A 13,990-nucleotide genomic window follows, 5' to 3' on the forward strand; every position below is an offset into this window, starting at 1 on the left:
CCCCCTTAGATTCCCCCCCCCCCCCAGTCTCCCACACCCCCTGAGATCCCCCCAACCCCCCCGTAACGCCTGAAACTCCTCAAATCCCTGCAACCCTGACACCCCCCCAAATCTCCCCATAATCCCCCCACAGCCCCTGAAACTCCCCCAAAACCACCTAAAACTCCCCACATCCCCCCTCGTACCCCCCGAAATCCCCCCAAACCAGGTTGGTCCTCCCGCCCACAAGGGGGCGCTGCTTCTCCCGCCGCTCAGCCCCCGCTCCCTTCTTGCACAGCCCACGCCCCGCCTATTTGGCGCATGCGCAGTGCGGCTTCTCCTGAGCTTCCCGACCCGTGCTCCGGATCCCAATCCCGGTCCCGGTCCCACTCTCCGTCATGGTGCTGGACCTCGACCTGTTCCGCGCCGACAAGGGCGGAGACCCCGCCATGGTGCGGGAGATGCAGCGCAAGCGCTTCAAGGACCCTGCGCTCGTGGACGCGCTCGTGCGCGCGGACGGAGCCTGGAGGAGGTGTACGTGGGGGGGCGGCGGGGGGGAGACCCCCGGGAGGGGCGTGGGGGAACCCCGAGGGGTTGTCACGCCCTGTCGCCTGTCCTTTGTTACCCCCAGGTCACCTCCAGCCACCCCCTAGGCCAGTGGTGGGACTCCAGGTGATGGGACACCCCCCTTGCTCCTTCCAAGGGATGGAGGATCCCTCCGGGAGGGGATTGGGAGACCCCTGGGAGTGGCGTGGGGAGACCCCCCAGGGGTTGTTACCCACTGCTCCCTGTCCCTTGTCCCCCCCGGTCACGCCCAGTCGCCCCCCAGCCTGGTGGTGGGACCGGTCCCTGGGAATGGGGGTCCCTAGGTGATGAGACCCCTCCCCCATTTCCTCTCTTCTGGGGATGGGGGACCCCCGAGATGGAGGTTGGGGCACCCCCCAGGGCTTGTCACCCCCTCTCCCCTGTCCTTTGTCACCCCCCGGCCGCCCCCAGCCTTGTGGTGGGACCCCTCCCCGGGGATTTAGGACCCTCGGGATTGGGGTGGGGGGGATCTCCTAGGGGTTGTCACCCCCTGTCCCCTCGGTCATCCCCAGGTGATGGGACCCCCCCTCCTTGTTCCTCACAAGGGATGGGAGCGATGTGGGGTCCCTACCCCCTGATTTGGGATCCTACCCCCCGATTTGGGGTCCCATCCCCCCTCTTTGGGCTCCCACCCCGGAGCGGCTCGGGGAGGGGGCAGGAGCCGCATCCCAGTGTTTCCCGGCAGGATTTGGGGCCGTGGGATGTTCCCCCTGCCCCACCCTTGGGTGCCGAGCGCGGGGTGGGGGGTGAGATGGGGTGGGCACCCCGCAATCCCGCCGTTCCCGCGCCCCCTCCCCAGGGGGTGGAAGCGGCGCCGGGGGCTCCCCTTTCCTCCCGATCCCTCCCTGTCCTTGTGGGATCGGGCCCTGCTTTAGCCCGGAGCGTTTCATCCCACGGGATCCTCCCGTTCCCAGCGACCCCCCCGCGGGCTCGGGACCCCCGGCACGGGGTGACAGGGCTGGCAGAGGGTGGCAGGGGGGACAGGAGGTGGCAGGGGGGACAGGAGGTGACAGGAGGTGGCGCAGGGTGGCGGCCGCGTGGCTGATGCAATCCCGCGGCGCCGCGGGACCCCCGCGACGGGGGGGCTGGGGGTGGCAGGGCTGGCAGGGGGTGACAGAGATGGCAGAGGGTGACAAGGCTGGCAGGGGGTGACAGGAGGTGGCAGAGGGTGGTGCAGAGTGGCGGCCGCGTGGCTGATGCAATCCCGCGGTGCCCATCCCATCCCATTCCCTCTTCCCTGGCTCGGGGTTGCCCCCCCGGGACCGATTCCCCCGTGTGATTTGGGGTGTCACCTTCCCAGGGTGACCCTGATTTGGGGTGTCACCCTGATTTGGGGTGTCACCGTTTTTTGGGGTGACCCTTATTTGGGGTGTCACTCCAATTTAGGGTGACTCTGTTTGGGGATGTCACCCTCTTGGGGTTACCCTGATTTGGGGTGTCACCCTGATTTGGAGTGGCCCCGATTTGGGAGTCCCATCCTGGTGTGGGGGGCCACAGACTGGCATGGGGGTCCCAGTGGAGAGGGGGGTTTCCCATCTCGGTGTGGGGGGTGTCAGTGGAGTGGGGGGTTCCCATCTCGGGGGGGGGGGGGTTCCAGCCCAGTGTGAGGGTCCCATCTTGGCATGGGGAGGGTCCCAGCCCAGTGTGGGAGTCCCCAGTGTGTGTGGGGTGTCCCAGCTTGACATGGGGGTTCCAGTGCAACATGGGGGTCCTATCCTGGTGTGGGGAGTCCCAGCCCAGTGCAGGGGGACTGTCCTGCAGGGGGGTCCCAGCATGATGCTGGGGGTCCCAGCCTGGCATGGGGGTCTCAGCCCAGCATGGGAGATCCCAACATGGGGGTCCCAGCCTGGAGTGGGGGTGTTCCATCCCAATGGGAGGTCCCATCCTGGCATGGGGGTCCCAGCCCAGTGTGGGGGTGCCAGCCTGGAGTGGAGGTGTCCTGTCCCACCACAGGGATGTCCCATCCTGCCCTGGGGGTCCCGGGGGTCACTCCAGATGTTTTCCATTCCCACCCCACCCAAACCCTGGGGCATTCCCAGAGCTGCAACTCCCCTCCCGCTCCCGGGGGGGCTCCCCATGGCCCCTGGGGACCCCAGCTCAGTCCCACCCCCTCTGAGAGCCCCCCCCTCCTCTCCAGGGGACCCCAGCCCAGTCCCACCCCCTCTGAGAGCACCCCCCTCCTCTCCAGGAGACCCCAGCCCAGTCCCACCCTCTCTGAGAGCTCCTCCTTCCTCTCCAGGCAGGTTTCGTGCCGACAACCTGAACAAACTGAAGAACCTTTGCAGCAAAACCATCGGGGACAAGATGAAGGTGAGCACCACGGGGGCACCAGCCGGGGCCACCCCCTCCCAGCCCCCCAGCCCCCTCCCTGGTGCCTCCCCCCACTCTCAGATCTCTCCCTAGTGCCCCCTCCCCACTTCCAACGCCCCAGGTCTCTCCTTGGTGTCCCCATCCAAACCAACCCCCCAGGCTTCTCCCTGGTGCCCCCCCCCCACTCCCAGACCTCACCCTGGTGCCCCCCTCTCACTCCCAGCCCCGCTGGTCTCTCCCTCCTGTCCCTGGGGGTGTTTCCCCCCAGCCTCTCCCAGTGCTCCCCCCCAGGCTGGTGGTGGGGGACCCCTGTGTCCCTTCCTGCCACCACCCCCCCTCCCCTCCCCACATTGATCCCTGAAGCCCCTTGAGTGGGGGTGACCTTTGGGGGTCCCTCCCACCCTCTCAGCCCTTTGGGGGATCCCTCCCCCCTCCTCCCCAACCCATTTGGGGTATCCTTCCCCCCCTCTCCAACCCTTTTAGGGGTCTCTCCCACCCCCTTCCCTGGCCCTTTTTGGGAGTTCCTCCCTCCTCCACTCCCCACCAGCCCTTTGGGGGTCCCTCCTCCACCCCCCTCCCACCATTCTTTGAGGTATTCCTTCCTCCTCTCTCCAACCCTTTGGGGGGTCCCTCCCACCCCCTTCCCCAGCTCTTTGGGGGTCCCTTCCCTCCTCCACTTTCCCCCCAGCCCTTTGGGGTGATTTCTCTCCCCCCTCCTGCCCAACCCTTTGGGGGGTTCCTCTGTCCTCCACCCCCTTTCTTGGCCCTTTTAGGGGTCCCTCCCTCCCTCCTCAGCCCTTTGGGTGTCCCTCCCTGCCTGCTCCCCTGCCCCTCATGGGAGGTTTCCCACTGGAATTTCCCCCGTTAACCCTCCTGGGGTCCCTTTTCCCGCCCTGCAGAGGAAGGAGCCGGTGGGGACGGACGAGTCAGTCCCAGAGAGTGCCCGTAACCTGGAGGGACTCACGGCCGATGTGCTGGGGGTGAGTGGGACCCCCGGAGCCCCCTGTGTCCCCAGAGCCACCCCTGTGCCCCTCCGAGTCCCCCTGTGCTCCCTGAGCCCCCCTGAGCCCCACCATGCTCGAATTGGGATTTGTGGTGCTGGATCCAGAATCTGTGGTGCTGGATCCAGGCTTTGTGGTGCTGAATCTGGGATTTGCTGTGCTGGATCCAGGATTTGCCGTGCTGGATCTGGGATTTGCTGTGCAGATTCTGGGATTTGCCATGCTGGATCTGGGATTTGCTGTGCTGGATCCAGGATTTGCTGTGCTGGATCTGGGATTTGCTGTGCGGGTTCTGGGATTTGCTGTGCTGGATCCAGGATTTGCCGTGCTGGATCTGGGATTTGCTGTGCGGGTTCTGGGATTTGCTGTGCTGGATCTGGGATTTGCCATGCTGGATCCAGGATTTGCCATGCTTGATCCGGGATTTGCCGTGTGGGTTCTGGGATTTGCTGTGTGGGTTCCGGGATTTGCCGTGCTGGATCCAGGATTTGCCATGCAGGTTCTGGGATTTGCCATGTGGGTTCCGGGATTTGCTGTGGGGGTTCTGGGATTTGCCGTGCAGGTTCTGGGATTTGCCGTGTGGGTTCTGGGATTTGCCGTGCTGGATCCAGGATTTGCCGTGCTGGGCCACCTCCCCCCTGTCCCTGGGGGTCCCTGCCCTGAGCAGGGTCTCTCCGCGGGGTTTCTCCATGGGGTCTCTCCGCAGGCTCTCCAGGTGTCCCAGATCAAGCAGCTCCGGCTGCTCATCGACGAGGCCATCCAGGAATGTGACTCGGAGCGGCTCCGGCTCGAGGCTGAGCGGTTCGAGAGCCTGCGGGAGATCGGAAACCTGCTGCACCCCTCTGTGCCCATCAGCAACGACGAGGTGGGACAGGGACAGGGACACGGACAGGGACGGGGAAAGGCACCTGTAACATAGGGAGAAGGACAGGGACAGGAAAAGGCATGTGGGACACTGGAAGAGGGACAGGGACAGGGAAAGGCACCTGGGACATGGGGAGTGAGGTGGGGACACAGGGAGGGAGGTGGGGACATGGGGAAGGAGATGGAGACAGTGGGAAGGAGATGGGGATGGGACACGGGGAGGGAGGTGGGAGACAGAGAGGAAGATGGGACACGAGGTCAGAGATGGGGATGGGACATAAGAGGGGAGATGGAGACATGGGGAGGGAGGTGGGGATGGGACAGGGGGAGGGGAGGGACGTGGGACAGGGAGAGAAGTGGATACGTGGGGAGGGAGCTGGGGACACAGATGGGGACACGGGGATGGATGGGGCATGAGGAGGGAGATGAGAGGGGTGGGAATAGGGCGAGGGACATGAGGATGGGGACATGGGGGGATGGATGGGGCATGAGGAGGGGGGTGGGGATAGGCGGAGAGAGATGGGACATGGGGAAGGAGGTGGAGGCATGAGGAGGGAGAGAGCGAGAAGGGGAAGGAGATGGGGATGGGCACAGGGAGGGAGATGGGACATGGGGAGGGAAGTGGGGACACAAGGAGATGGATGGGAGGGCACGGGATGGGACACTGGGAGTGAGATGGGGATATGGGCAGGGAGAGGGTCACGGAGAGGGAAGTGGGGATGGGGAACAGGGAGGGAGGTGGGCATGGGACCAGGAGAGACATGGACGGGGGAGGGAGGGGGTGACATGGGGAGGAAGGTGGGACAGGGGTAGGGAGATGGAACACAGGGGCCACAGGGAGATGGATGGGGACACAGGGAGGGAGGTGGGGACGCAGGGCCATGGCAGAAGGACCCAGAGCTGGAGGGCTCCAGGGGGATCCCCCCCAGGCTGGAGCAGCTGGCACAGAGTCCCGCCGGGAGCACACAAAGGGTGGCTCAGACAGCACCAGGCACCCCTTTGTCGGGAGAATCCATGGGAAAGGCTCCTCCCGAGGGGGGGCTGGCTCTCCCCTCCACTGCCTCCATTCATCTCGGGAATGTTTGGCCAGGGAACACCTCGGGCCCTGTGCCAAGGGGCCTCCTAACCAGGGTCAGCCTGGGCAGGCTGGGCTCCCAAACTGGGCCCAGTGCAGTGCAGGAACTGGGCCCAGTGCAGTGCAGGGACTGGGCTGGGGGGTGATGGGGTCGGGGGCCCCAAATCCTCCTTTCCGGGCTGGGGTCGGTCTGGGGAGTCTGGGCTCCCAAACTGGGCCCAGATTGTAGCATTTGTAATATTTGTAATATGTAATATGCTTAATATTTAATATTTTTAATATGTAATAGGGGTAGTATCTACATATATTACATATTTTAATATTACATATTAAAATATTACGTTTTACAGATATGTAATATGTGTAATATTTACATATTTTACATTTTACAGGTGTACAATATTCGTAATATGTAATGTTTGTATTGACCACTGGGCCCAGTGCAGTGCAGGGACTGGTGTGGGGGTGTGATGGGGTGATGGAACCCAAATCCTCTCCTCTGAGCCAGGGTCAGGCAGGGGGGTCTGGGCTCCCAAACTGGGCCCAGACTGTAACATCTGTAATATTTGTAATGTAACATTTGTAATATGTCATATTTGTAAGGACCACTGGGCCCAGGGGTCACTGGGATGTTTAGGTGGGAATTTGGGGGGTGCCAGGTGCCACTGTGGGGTCCCAGCGGGGATTTCAGGGTGTATTCAGGCTCACCATGGGGTTCCAGCAGGAATCTGGGGGCACCCACTGTCACCATGGGGTTCCTGGCGGGAATTCGGGCTGTACTTGGTATCCCTGTGGTGGTCCTTGGGAATTCGGGGTGTTATGGGGCACTGAGTGATGGGCCCCAAATTCTGCTCTCTTCATGCAGGATGTGGACAACAAGGTGGAGCGGGTGTGGGGCGACTGTAGCTGCAGGAAGAAGTATTCCCATGTGGATCTGGTGGTGATGGTGGATGGCTTTGAGGGCGAGAAGGGAGTTGTGGTGGCCGGGAGCCGTGGCTACTTCCTGAAGGTGAGGGCTGGGACCCCCACAGGGGCGTGGAATGGTTGGGATCCGGGGGGGATGAGGTGGGATGGGGGTCTTGGTTTCTCCTCTGCTGGGTGGGACGGTGGGAGTGGTGGTGTGGGATGGACTGTGGCCCGGGTGGTACCTCTGGATCCATCCCTGGGATGACGGGAGCCCCCATGGGGGTGGTGTGGGATGTCTCTGGATCCATCCCTGGAATGATGGCAGCCCCCGTGGGGGTGGTGTGGGATGGACCCTGGCCCAGGTGGTGCCTCTGGATCCGTCCCCATCTGGGACGATGCTGGGCCCGAGAGCTGGAGCAGCTCCATGGGATCTGCTGAGCAGGGTGGATGGCCCAGCATGGTGTGAGTGTGACGGGCGGTGTCCCCCCATGTCCCCAGGGTCCCTTGGTGTTCCTGGAGCAGGCCCTGATCCAGTACGCCTTGCAGAGCCTGCGGGCCCGGGGCTACACCCCGGTCTACACCCCCTTCTTCATGCGCAAGGAGGTCATGCAGGAGGTGGCCCAGCTCAGCCAGTTCGACGAGGAGCTCTACAAGGTCTGGGCTTTGGAGTGGCATTTGGGGTGGCATTTGGGGCCCAGACACCCCCCTGGGACTGTGGCTGTGGGGAGGGAGGTGGTGGGGTCCCCTCTGTTCCAGTGGTGGCAGCAGTGGTGGTTCCCTTCCCCTCTCCTTGGGGTCAGTCTTCAGGAGTGACACACGATGGCTATGAGGTGACAAGGAGATGGCTCATCTGAGGTCCATCTCCATGGGCGGCATGTTGTGGTGACAGGGAGGTGGCTTGTGATGGTGATGAGGTGGTAAGGAGGTGGCTGGTCGCTGGGGTCCATGTCCATAGGTGACATGAGGTGACAAGGAGGTGGTTTGTCTCTGGGGTCCATCCTCATGGGTGACATGTTATGGCCATGAGGTGACAGGGATTTGTCTCATCTCTGGGGTCCATGTTTGTGGCTGGCACATGATGGCCATGAGGTGACAAAGAGGTGGCTCATCTCAGGTCCGTCTCCATGGCTGGCATGTTGTGGTGACAAGGAGGTGGCTGGTCTCTGGGGTCTATCTCCACGGGTGACATGAGGTGACAGAGAGTTGCGTCACCTCTGGGGTCCATTTCCATGGGTGACATGTTTTGGTGACAAGAAGGTGGCAGGTCTCTGGGATCCATGTTCATTGGTGACACATGATGGTGATGAGGTGACGAAGAGGTGTCTCATCTCTGGGGTCCATTTCCATGGGAGACAAGGAGGTGAGAGCTCTCTGGGGTCCATGTTGATGGGTGACACATTGATGGTGATGAGGTGACCAGGAGGTGGCTGATCTTTGGGGTCCATCTCCATGGCTGACATGTGATGGCAGTGCAGTGACAGGGAGGTGGCTTGTGACGGTGATGAGGTGACAAGGAGGTGGCTCATCCCTGGGATCCACCTCCATAGGTGACATGTTTTGGTGACAAGGAGGTGGCTGCTCTCTTGGGTCCATCTCCAGGGGTGACACATGATGGCCGTGAGGTGACAAGAAGGTGGCTCATCCCTGGGGTTCGTCTGCAGTAGAAATATATTGTGGTGACACTGCAGTGACAAGGAAGTTGCTCATCTTTGGGGTCCATCCCCCTGAGTGACATGGTGACAAAGAAATGCCTTTTAATGGGGATGAGATGACAAGGAACTGGTTCATCTTGGGTCCGTCTCCATGGGCGACATGTGATGGCCATGAGGTGACAGGGAGGTGTTTCATCTCTGGGGTCCATCTCTACAGGTGACATGTTGTGGTGACAAGGAGGTGGCAGGTCTCTGGGACCTCAGGTGACAAGAAAGTGGCTTGTAATGGTGATGAGGTGACAAGAAGGTGGCTGATCCTTAGAGTCCACCTCCATGGGTGACACATTTTGGTGATGAAGTGGCCTGTTTTTTGGCTCTGTCTCCACGGGTGACACATTGATGGTGATGAGGTGACAAGGAGGTGTCTGATCTTTGGGGTTCACCTCCATGGGTGACACATTTTGGTGCTGAAGGGGCCCGTTTCTTGGCTCCACCTCTGTGAGTGACACATTTTGGTGATGAAGGGGCCCATCTCTTGGCTCCATCATCACAGGTGACATGTATTGGTGATGAGGAGGTAGCTTGTGCTGGCCCTGAGGTGATAAGGCTGGTGTCTTGTCTCCACCTCCATGGGTGACACAGGTACCTCCTCCCTGTCCCCAACCCTTTGAAACCCCCCCAACCCCCGAGACAAGCAGCATCTCCCACCGCCATCCCCGAACCCCTCCGTGGGGCACACTCACAAACTGCTGCCAACATGGGAGCGGAGGAGGGAAAAGGCAACGTCCTCCCCAAAAGGTTCCTCTGCAGGTGGGTCAAACCTGTCCGATGAAGTCCGAGCAGGTCTGGGCACAGAACGGGTCTGGGGGCAGAACAGGGTGCAGGAAACAAAGGCAAACTGGAGCCAGAAAACAGCCAGCTGACCAGGCCGAGAACAAAATGGCCTCAGAGCCTTTCCAACACACACACCTCGAGTTAAGGCAGAAGTGAAGTGTGCCCAGTTTCCAAGGGGAGAAGACAAAAAACTCCTCACTCTTCCCCACAGTTTTTAGGAGGGCCATCAGCTTGGAATGCCCAAGGCAAACCACCCTCCTCATTCAACATCTTTCTTTCACAGAGGCAGGGGAAAGAAAAATTCCTACTTGGTTTTTTTGAACAAGCAAACCTCCGACACGCCGCTGTCCCCTGTGCCCGCAGGTGATCGGGAAGGGCAGCGAGCGAGCAGAGGACAATTCCGTGGAGGAGAAGTACCTGATTGCCACGTCAGAGCAGCCCATCGCCGCCCTGCACCGTGACGAGTGGCTGCACCCCGAGGAGCTGCCGCTGCGCTACGCCGGCATCAGCACCTGCTTCCGCCAGGAGGTGGGATCCCACGGCCGGGACACGCGCGGCATCTTCCGCGTCCACCAGTTCGAGAAGGTGACGGGCTCGGGTGTGCTGGGGCCAGCAGGGGATTCCCGGGGGGATCCAGGGAGTGTTTGGGGTCATAAGGGGTTCCAATGGGATTTTGGGGTGTTCCTGGTGGGAATTCAGGGTGTGCCCGGTGTCACCACAGCACTCCCAGTGGGAATTTGGGGTGTCCCCAATGTCACAACAGCATTCCCAATGGGAATTCCGGGTGTCCCCCATGTCACCATGGCATTCCCACTGGGAATTCTGGGTGTCCCCAGTGTCACCACGGCATTCCCTTTGGGAATTCCGAGTGTCCCCAGCGTTCCCTTCTCCTGCAGATCGAGCAGTTCGTTTACTCCTCCCCCCACGACAACAAGTCCTGGGAGCTGTTTGAGGAGATGATCTCCACGGCCGAGGAATTCTACCAATCCCTCGGGATTCCCTATCACATCGTCAACATCGTCTCGGGTACAGCTCCGCCAGCGCATTCCCGGTGCCCCCTGGCCCTGACCCCTTTCCAGCTCAGCATTCCGTCCCCAGACCTCGGGAGGAGGAGGAGGAGGAGGGAGGGAAGGGTGTGTTTTATTTGCTGTGGAATTCTCTGGGTCCGTGGGAAGGGAGGTGGGATGGATTGTCCCTGCTAGCCCTTCCAGAGGGACAGTTGGAGTGTCCCGGCTCCTCCTGGAAGTGCTGACAGGGGAATGATCCTGATAAAGGCTCCCTGGGATGAGTGGGACTCCTTCATCCCTGGGGCAGGGCAGGAATCCCTCATCCCCAGGGAATCCCTCATCCCCATGGGATCCCTCACCCCATGGAATCCCTCATTCCCATGGCAGAGCAGGAATCCCTCACCCCATGGAATCCCTCATCCCCAGGGAATCCCTCATCCCTGCAGCAGAGCAGGAATCCCTCATCCCATGGGATCCCTCAACCCCAGGACGGGCACACTCAGGGCAGACAGTGGGCCCCCCTAACCCCCCGCTCAGCCCTGTCTCCCTGCTGTCCCCAGGCTCCCTGAACCATGCAGCCAGCAAAAAGCTGGATCTGGAGGCCTGGTTTCCCGGCTCCGGAGCCTTCCGGGAGCTCGTGTCCTGCTCCAACTGCACCGACTACCAGGCGCGGCGGCTGCGCATCCGCTACGGCCAGACCAAGAAAATGATGGACAAGGTGAGCCTGGGGGTTCTGGGGGGGCCTGTCTGTGTCCCCCATCCCTCTCTGTGTCACTCGTGTCCCCCTGGAGCACTCCAGAGCCATGAGCTCACGGGCTCAACCAGGGCTTTAAAACAGAAATATATGTAGGGCTCGTTAATACCTTGAGATATTGGCAAGAGAACGAGCCCAGACTTGTTCCCAAGAGATGTTTTTAGTGACAATTTAGGGGAGGAAATGAGGGAACTTGAAGAGGTTCCAAAGGGCACCACACAAGGGGGACTAAAATGTTCCACCACAACAACAACACTGCCCCAGCACAGACTGATCCACAGCACTGGAGTGGAGATCCAATTGATCCACAACACTTCAGTCAGGATCCAACCCCTCCACAACAATCCAGTTCCTCCACAACACTCAGGATCCAATAAATCCACAACACCTAAATCAAGATCCAGACCCTCCACAACACTTAAATCAAGTTCCACTTAATCCAGAACACTCCAGTCAAAATCCAGCCCAGAATTCCCCCAAATTTCCTCATTTTTCTCCCAAATTTCCTCTGTCTTCTGATTTCACCCAATTTCTCAAATTTTCTTAAGTTTTCCCCAAACTTATCCAAATTTTTTTCAAATTTCCCCCGAAGTTTCTCCAGGTTTTCCCCAAATTTCTTCAAATTTTCCCCAAATTTCCCCCCAGATTTCATCAGGGGCTCCAAGAACTGAGAGGTGTTATAAAATGTATGTACAATAGCTAAGAATATTTAAAATATAACATATAAAATACAGGAATATATAAAATATATACTTCTGTGTAGTATATAAGTATATAAAATATATTAAATTTATAATATAAAATATATGAAATATATAAAATATAATGTATCAATTATATACAAATATTCAAATATATAAAATGTAGAATATGTAAATATATAATATATATAAATATATCAAATATATAGAATATAGTGTATGAAATAGAATAATATATAAAATATACATGGATATATTAATAATAAGTAAATGAATATATAAAATGTATAATATATAAATACATTTAATATATGAATATATAGTTTTATAAAATATATAAAATATAATATATAAAATATAATAATATATAGACTATAGACTAATATATCAATAGTATATAAGTATATAAAATATATAAATATAATATACTAGTGTATAAAATATATAAACTAATATATAAAACAGAATAATATATTAATACTTAAGTATATAAATATATATACAATATATAAAATGTGTGTAAAATATATTTTATATTTTATATATATTATATATAAGATATATATATAACATTATATATTATATTTATTACATATTTAAATATATGTAATATATAGAAATATATAGAAATATATAGAAATGTATAAAAATGTATAAAACCTAACTACAATATGGAAATATATAACAAAATATAATAATTTTTTCCCTGTTTGGGGGAACACCCGAAACACTCTCTTCAGAGTAGATGTTTCCTGGCTTGCTAAAAAATCTGTTCTCTACTGAAACCAAAACTAAGCCACATTTTGGGATGTGGTGCCAAAGTGTTCAGTTCAAAGCTCTGTCCTAAAATCACAAAAGTGCTGAAAGTGCCTTAAAATCGGGCTATTTCTGGATCTCAGGGCATTGGTTCCCCCCTTCCCCTCCCCCCCAACACAGACCCCCCCCCCCCCATACGGGGCCTGGGACCCCAGAGTCACTACGGGGTGTGGGGTGTGTCCCCCCCAGGTGGAGTTTGTGCACATGCTCAACGCCACGATGTGTGCCACCACCCGCACCATCTGCGCCATCCTGGAGAACCATCAGACCCCCGAGGGCATCCTGGTCCCCGAGAGGCTGCAGCAGTTCATGCCCCCAGGTAACATCCCTCCCCAAGACCCCCATCCTGGGATTTTATGGCCCCAGGTAACCCCCCAAGACCCCCCATCCTGCGATTTCATGGCCCCAGGTAACTCCCCCAAGACCCCCATCCCGGGATTTTGTGGCCTCTGTGACCCCACCCCACCCCGAGGCCCCACCTCTCCCGGGATTTCACGGCCCCTGTGACCCCCTGTCCCGGGATTTCATGGCCCCTGTGAGCCCCCCATCCCAGGATTTCATTCCCCCTTTAACCCCCCCCACTGTCCTGGGATTTCATGCTCCCAAGTAACACCCCCTCCCCTGTGACTCCCCTGTGACCCCTGTCCCAGGATTTCATGACCCCTGTGCCCCCCCCCCATCCCAGGATTTCACGCCCCCAGGTGACCCTCCCCAGTGACCCCCCCATGCCCTCCCCGTGGCGGGGGGTGACGGGGGTCCCGTGTGCCCCCCAGACCTGCGGGAGCTGATCCCCTTCGTGAAGCCGGCGCCCATCGAGCAGGAGCTCTCCAAGAAGCAGAAGAAGCAGCAGGAAGGGGGGGGCAAGAAGAAGGCGGGGGGGGCCCGGGAGCAGGGGCTGGAGGAGCAAGTGAAGAACATGGCGGTCTGAGGGGGCCCCCCACGCACTCCCCCGAGGGACTTTTGGGGTCTCCTGAGTCATCCCACCTTCCTCGCTGGGCCATGCCCTCAGCTTCGCTTGGGGGGAATCACCGTCGGCTCCCCCCGCGGCACAAAGAACTGACACGTGTGTGGCCCCCCCTCGTGTGTCCCCCCCACCCGCTAAGCGGGGCCGGGGACCCCCCCGTGTCCCCCCTCCATCCAATAAAGGCAAGAGCTGCTGAGCTGCGTGGGCTGGGGGGTGCAGAGGGGGCACGGGGGGGGGGGTCCAGCTTCCACCCCAGCGTGCAGGGGGGGGTGTCTCCAGCCCGCGGGGGGGGTCTCTCCATCTCCCGTGGACCCCCCTTTCTCCTCTCCCAGCCCCATACAAAGCTGCAGACAAAGCCCCTTTGTGATGCAAAGTGGGGCCGGGGGGCCCCCAGGCTCAGCCCCAGCTGCCGCCCGCTCCCCCACCGGGCTGGGGGGGGACACATAGGAGGGGTTTATCCCTCTCCATCACTACGGGGGGGACCGGCTGCTTCCCCCCCCATCCCGTGTGTGCGTGGGAACTCCCGCCGGGGCGGGCGGGGA

At 58.5% G+C, this 13,990-nt stretch overlaps 1 protein-coding gene across 3 annotated transcripts; it reads left to right on the forward strand.

Moving 5' to 3' along the window:
- The first annotated feature begins 222 nt into the window (after positions 1–222).
- On the forward strand, positions 223–13,644 carry SARS1 (seryl-tRNA synthetase 1). 3 transcript variants are annotated; one of them, XM_032710853.1, is made up of 11 exons: positions 223–513; positions 2,804–2,874; positions 3,774–3,854; positions 4,582–4,740; positions 6,680–6,823; positions 7,219–7,374; positions 9,570–9,734; positions 10,103–10,232; positions 10,774–10,931; positions 12,674–12,803; positions 13,258–13,644. In XM_032710853.1, exons 1-11 carry the CDS (start codon positions 378–380, stop codon positions 13,410–13,412), a joined length of 1,485 nt encoding a protein of 494 aa, XP_032566744.1. In that variant the 5' UTR covers positions 223–377; the 3' UTR covers positions 13,413–13,644. The 3 variants fall into 3 exon arrangements, with proteins under 3 accessions (XP_032566744.1, XP_032566743.1, XP_032566745.1); XM_032710852.1 differs by having other exon boundaries at positions 225–513; positions 9,570–9,791; XM_032710854.1 differs by having other exon boundaries at positions 226–513; positions 9,570–9,791; positions 13,238–13,396.
- Positions 13,645–13,990: the final 346 nt, after the last annotated feature.

This window comes from Chiroxiphia lanceolata, chromosome 25 (assembly GCF_009829145.1).
Source record: "Chiroxiphia lanceolata isolate bChiLan1 chromosome 25, bChiLan1.pri, whole genome shotgun sequence".
Taxonomy (NCBI): Eukaryota; Metazoa; Chordata; class Aves; order Passeriformes; family Pipridae; genus Chiroxiphia; species Chiroxiphia lanceolata.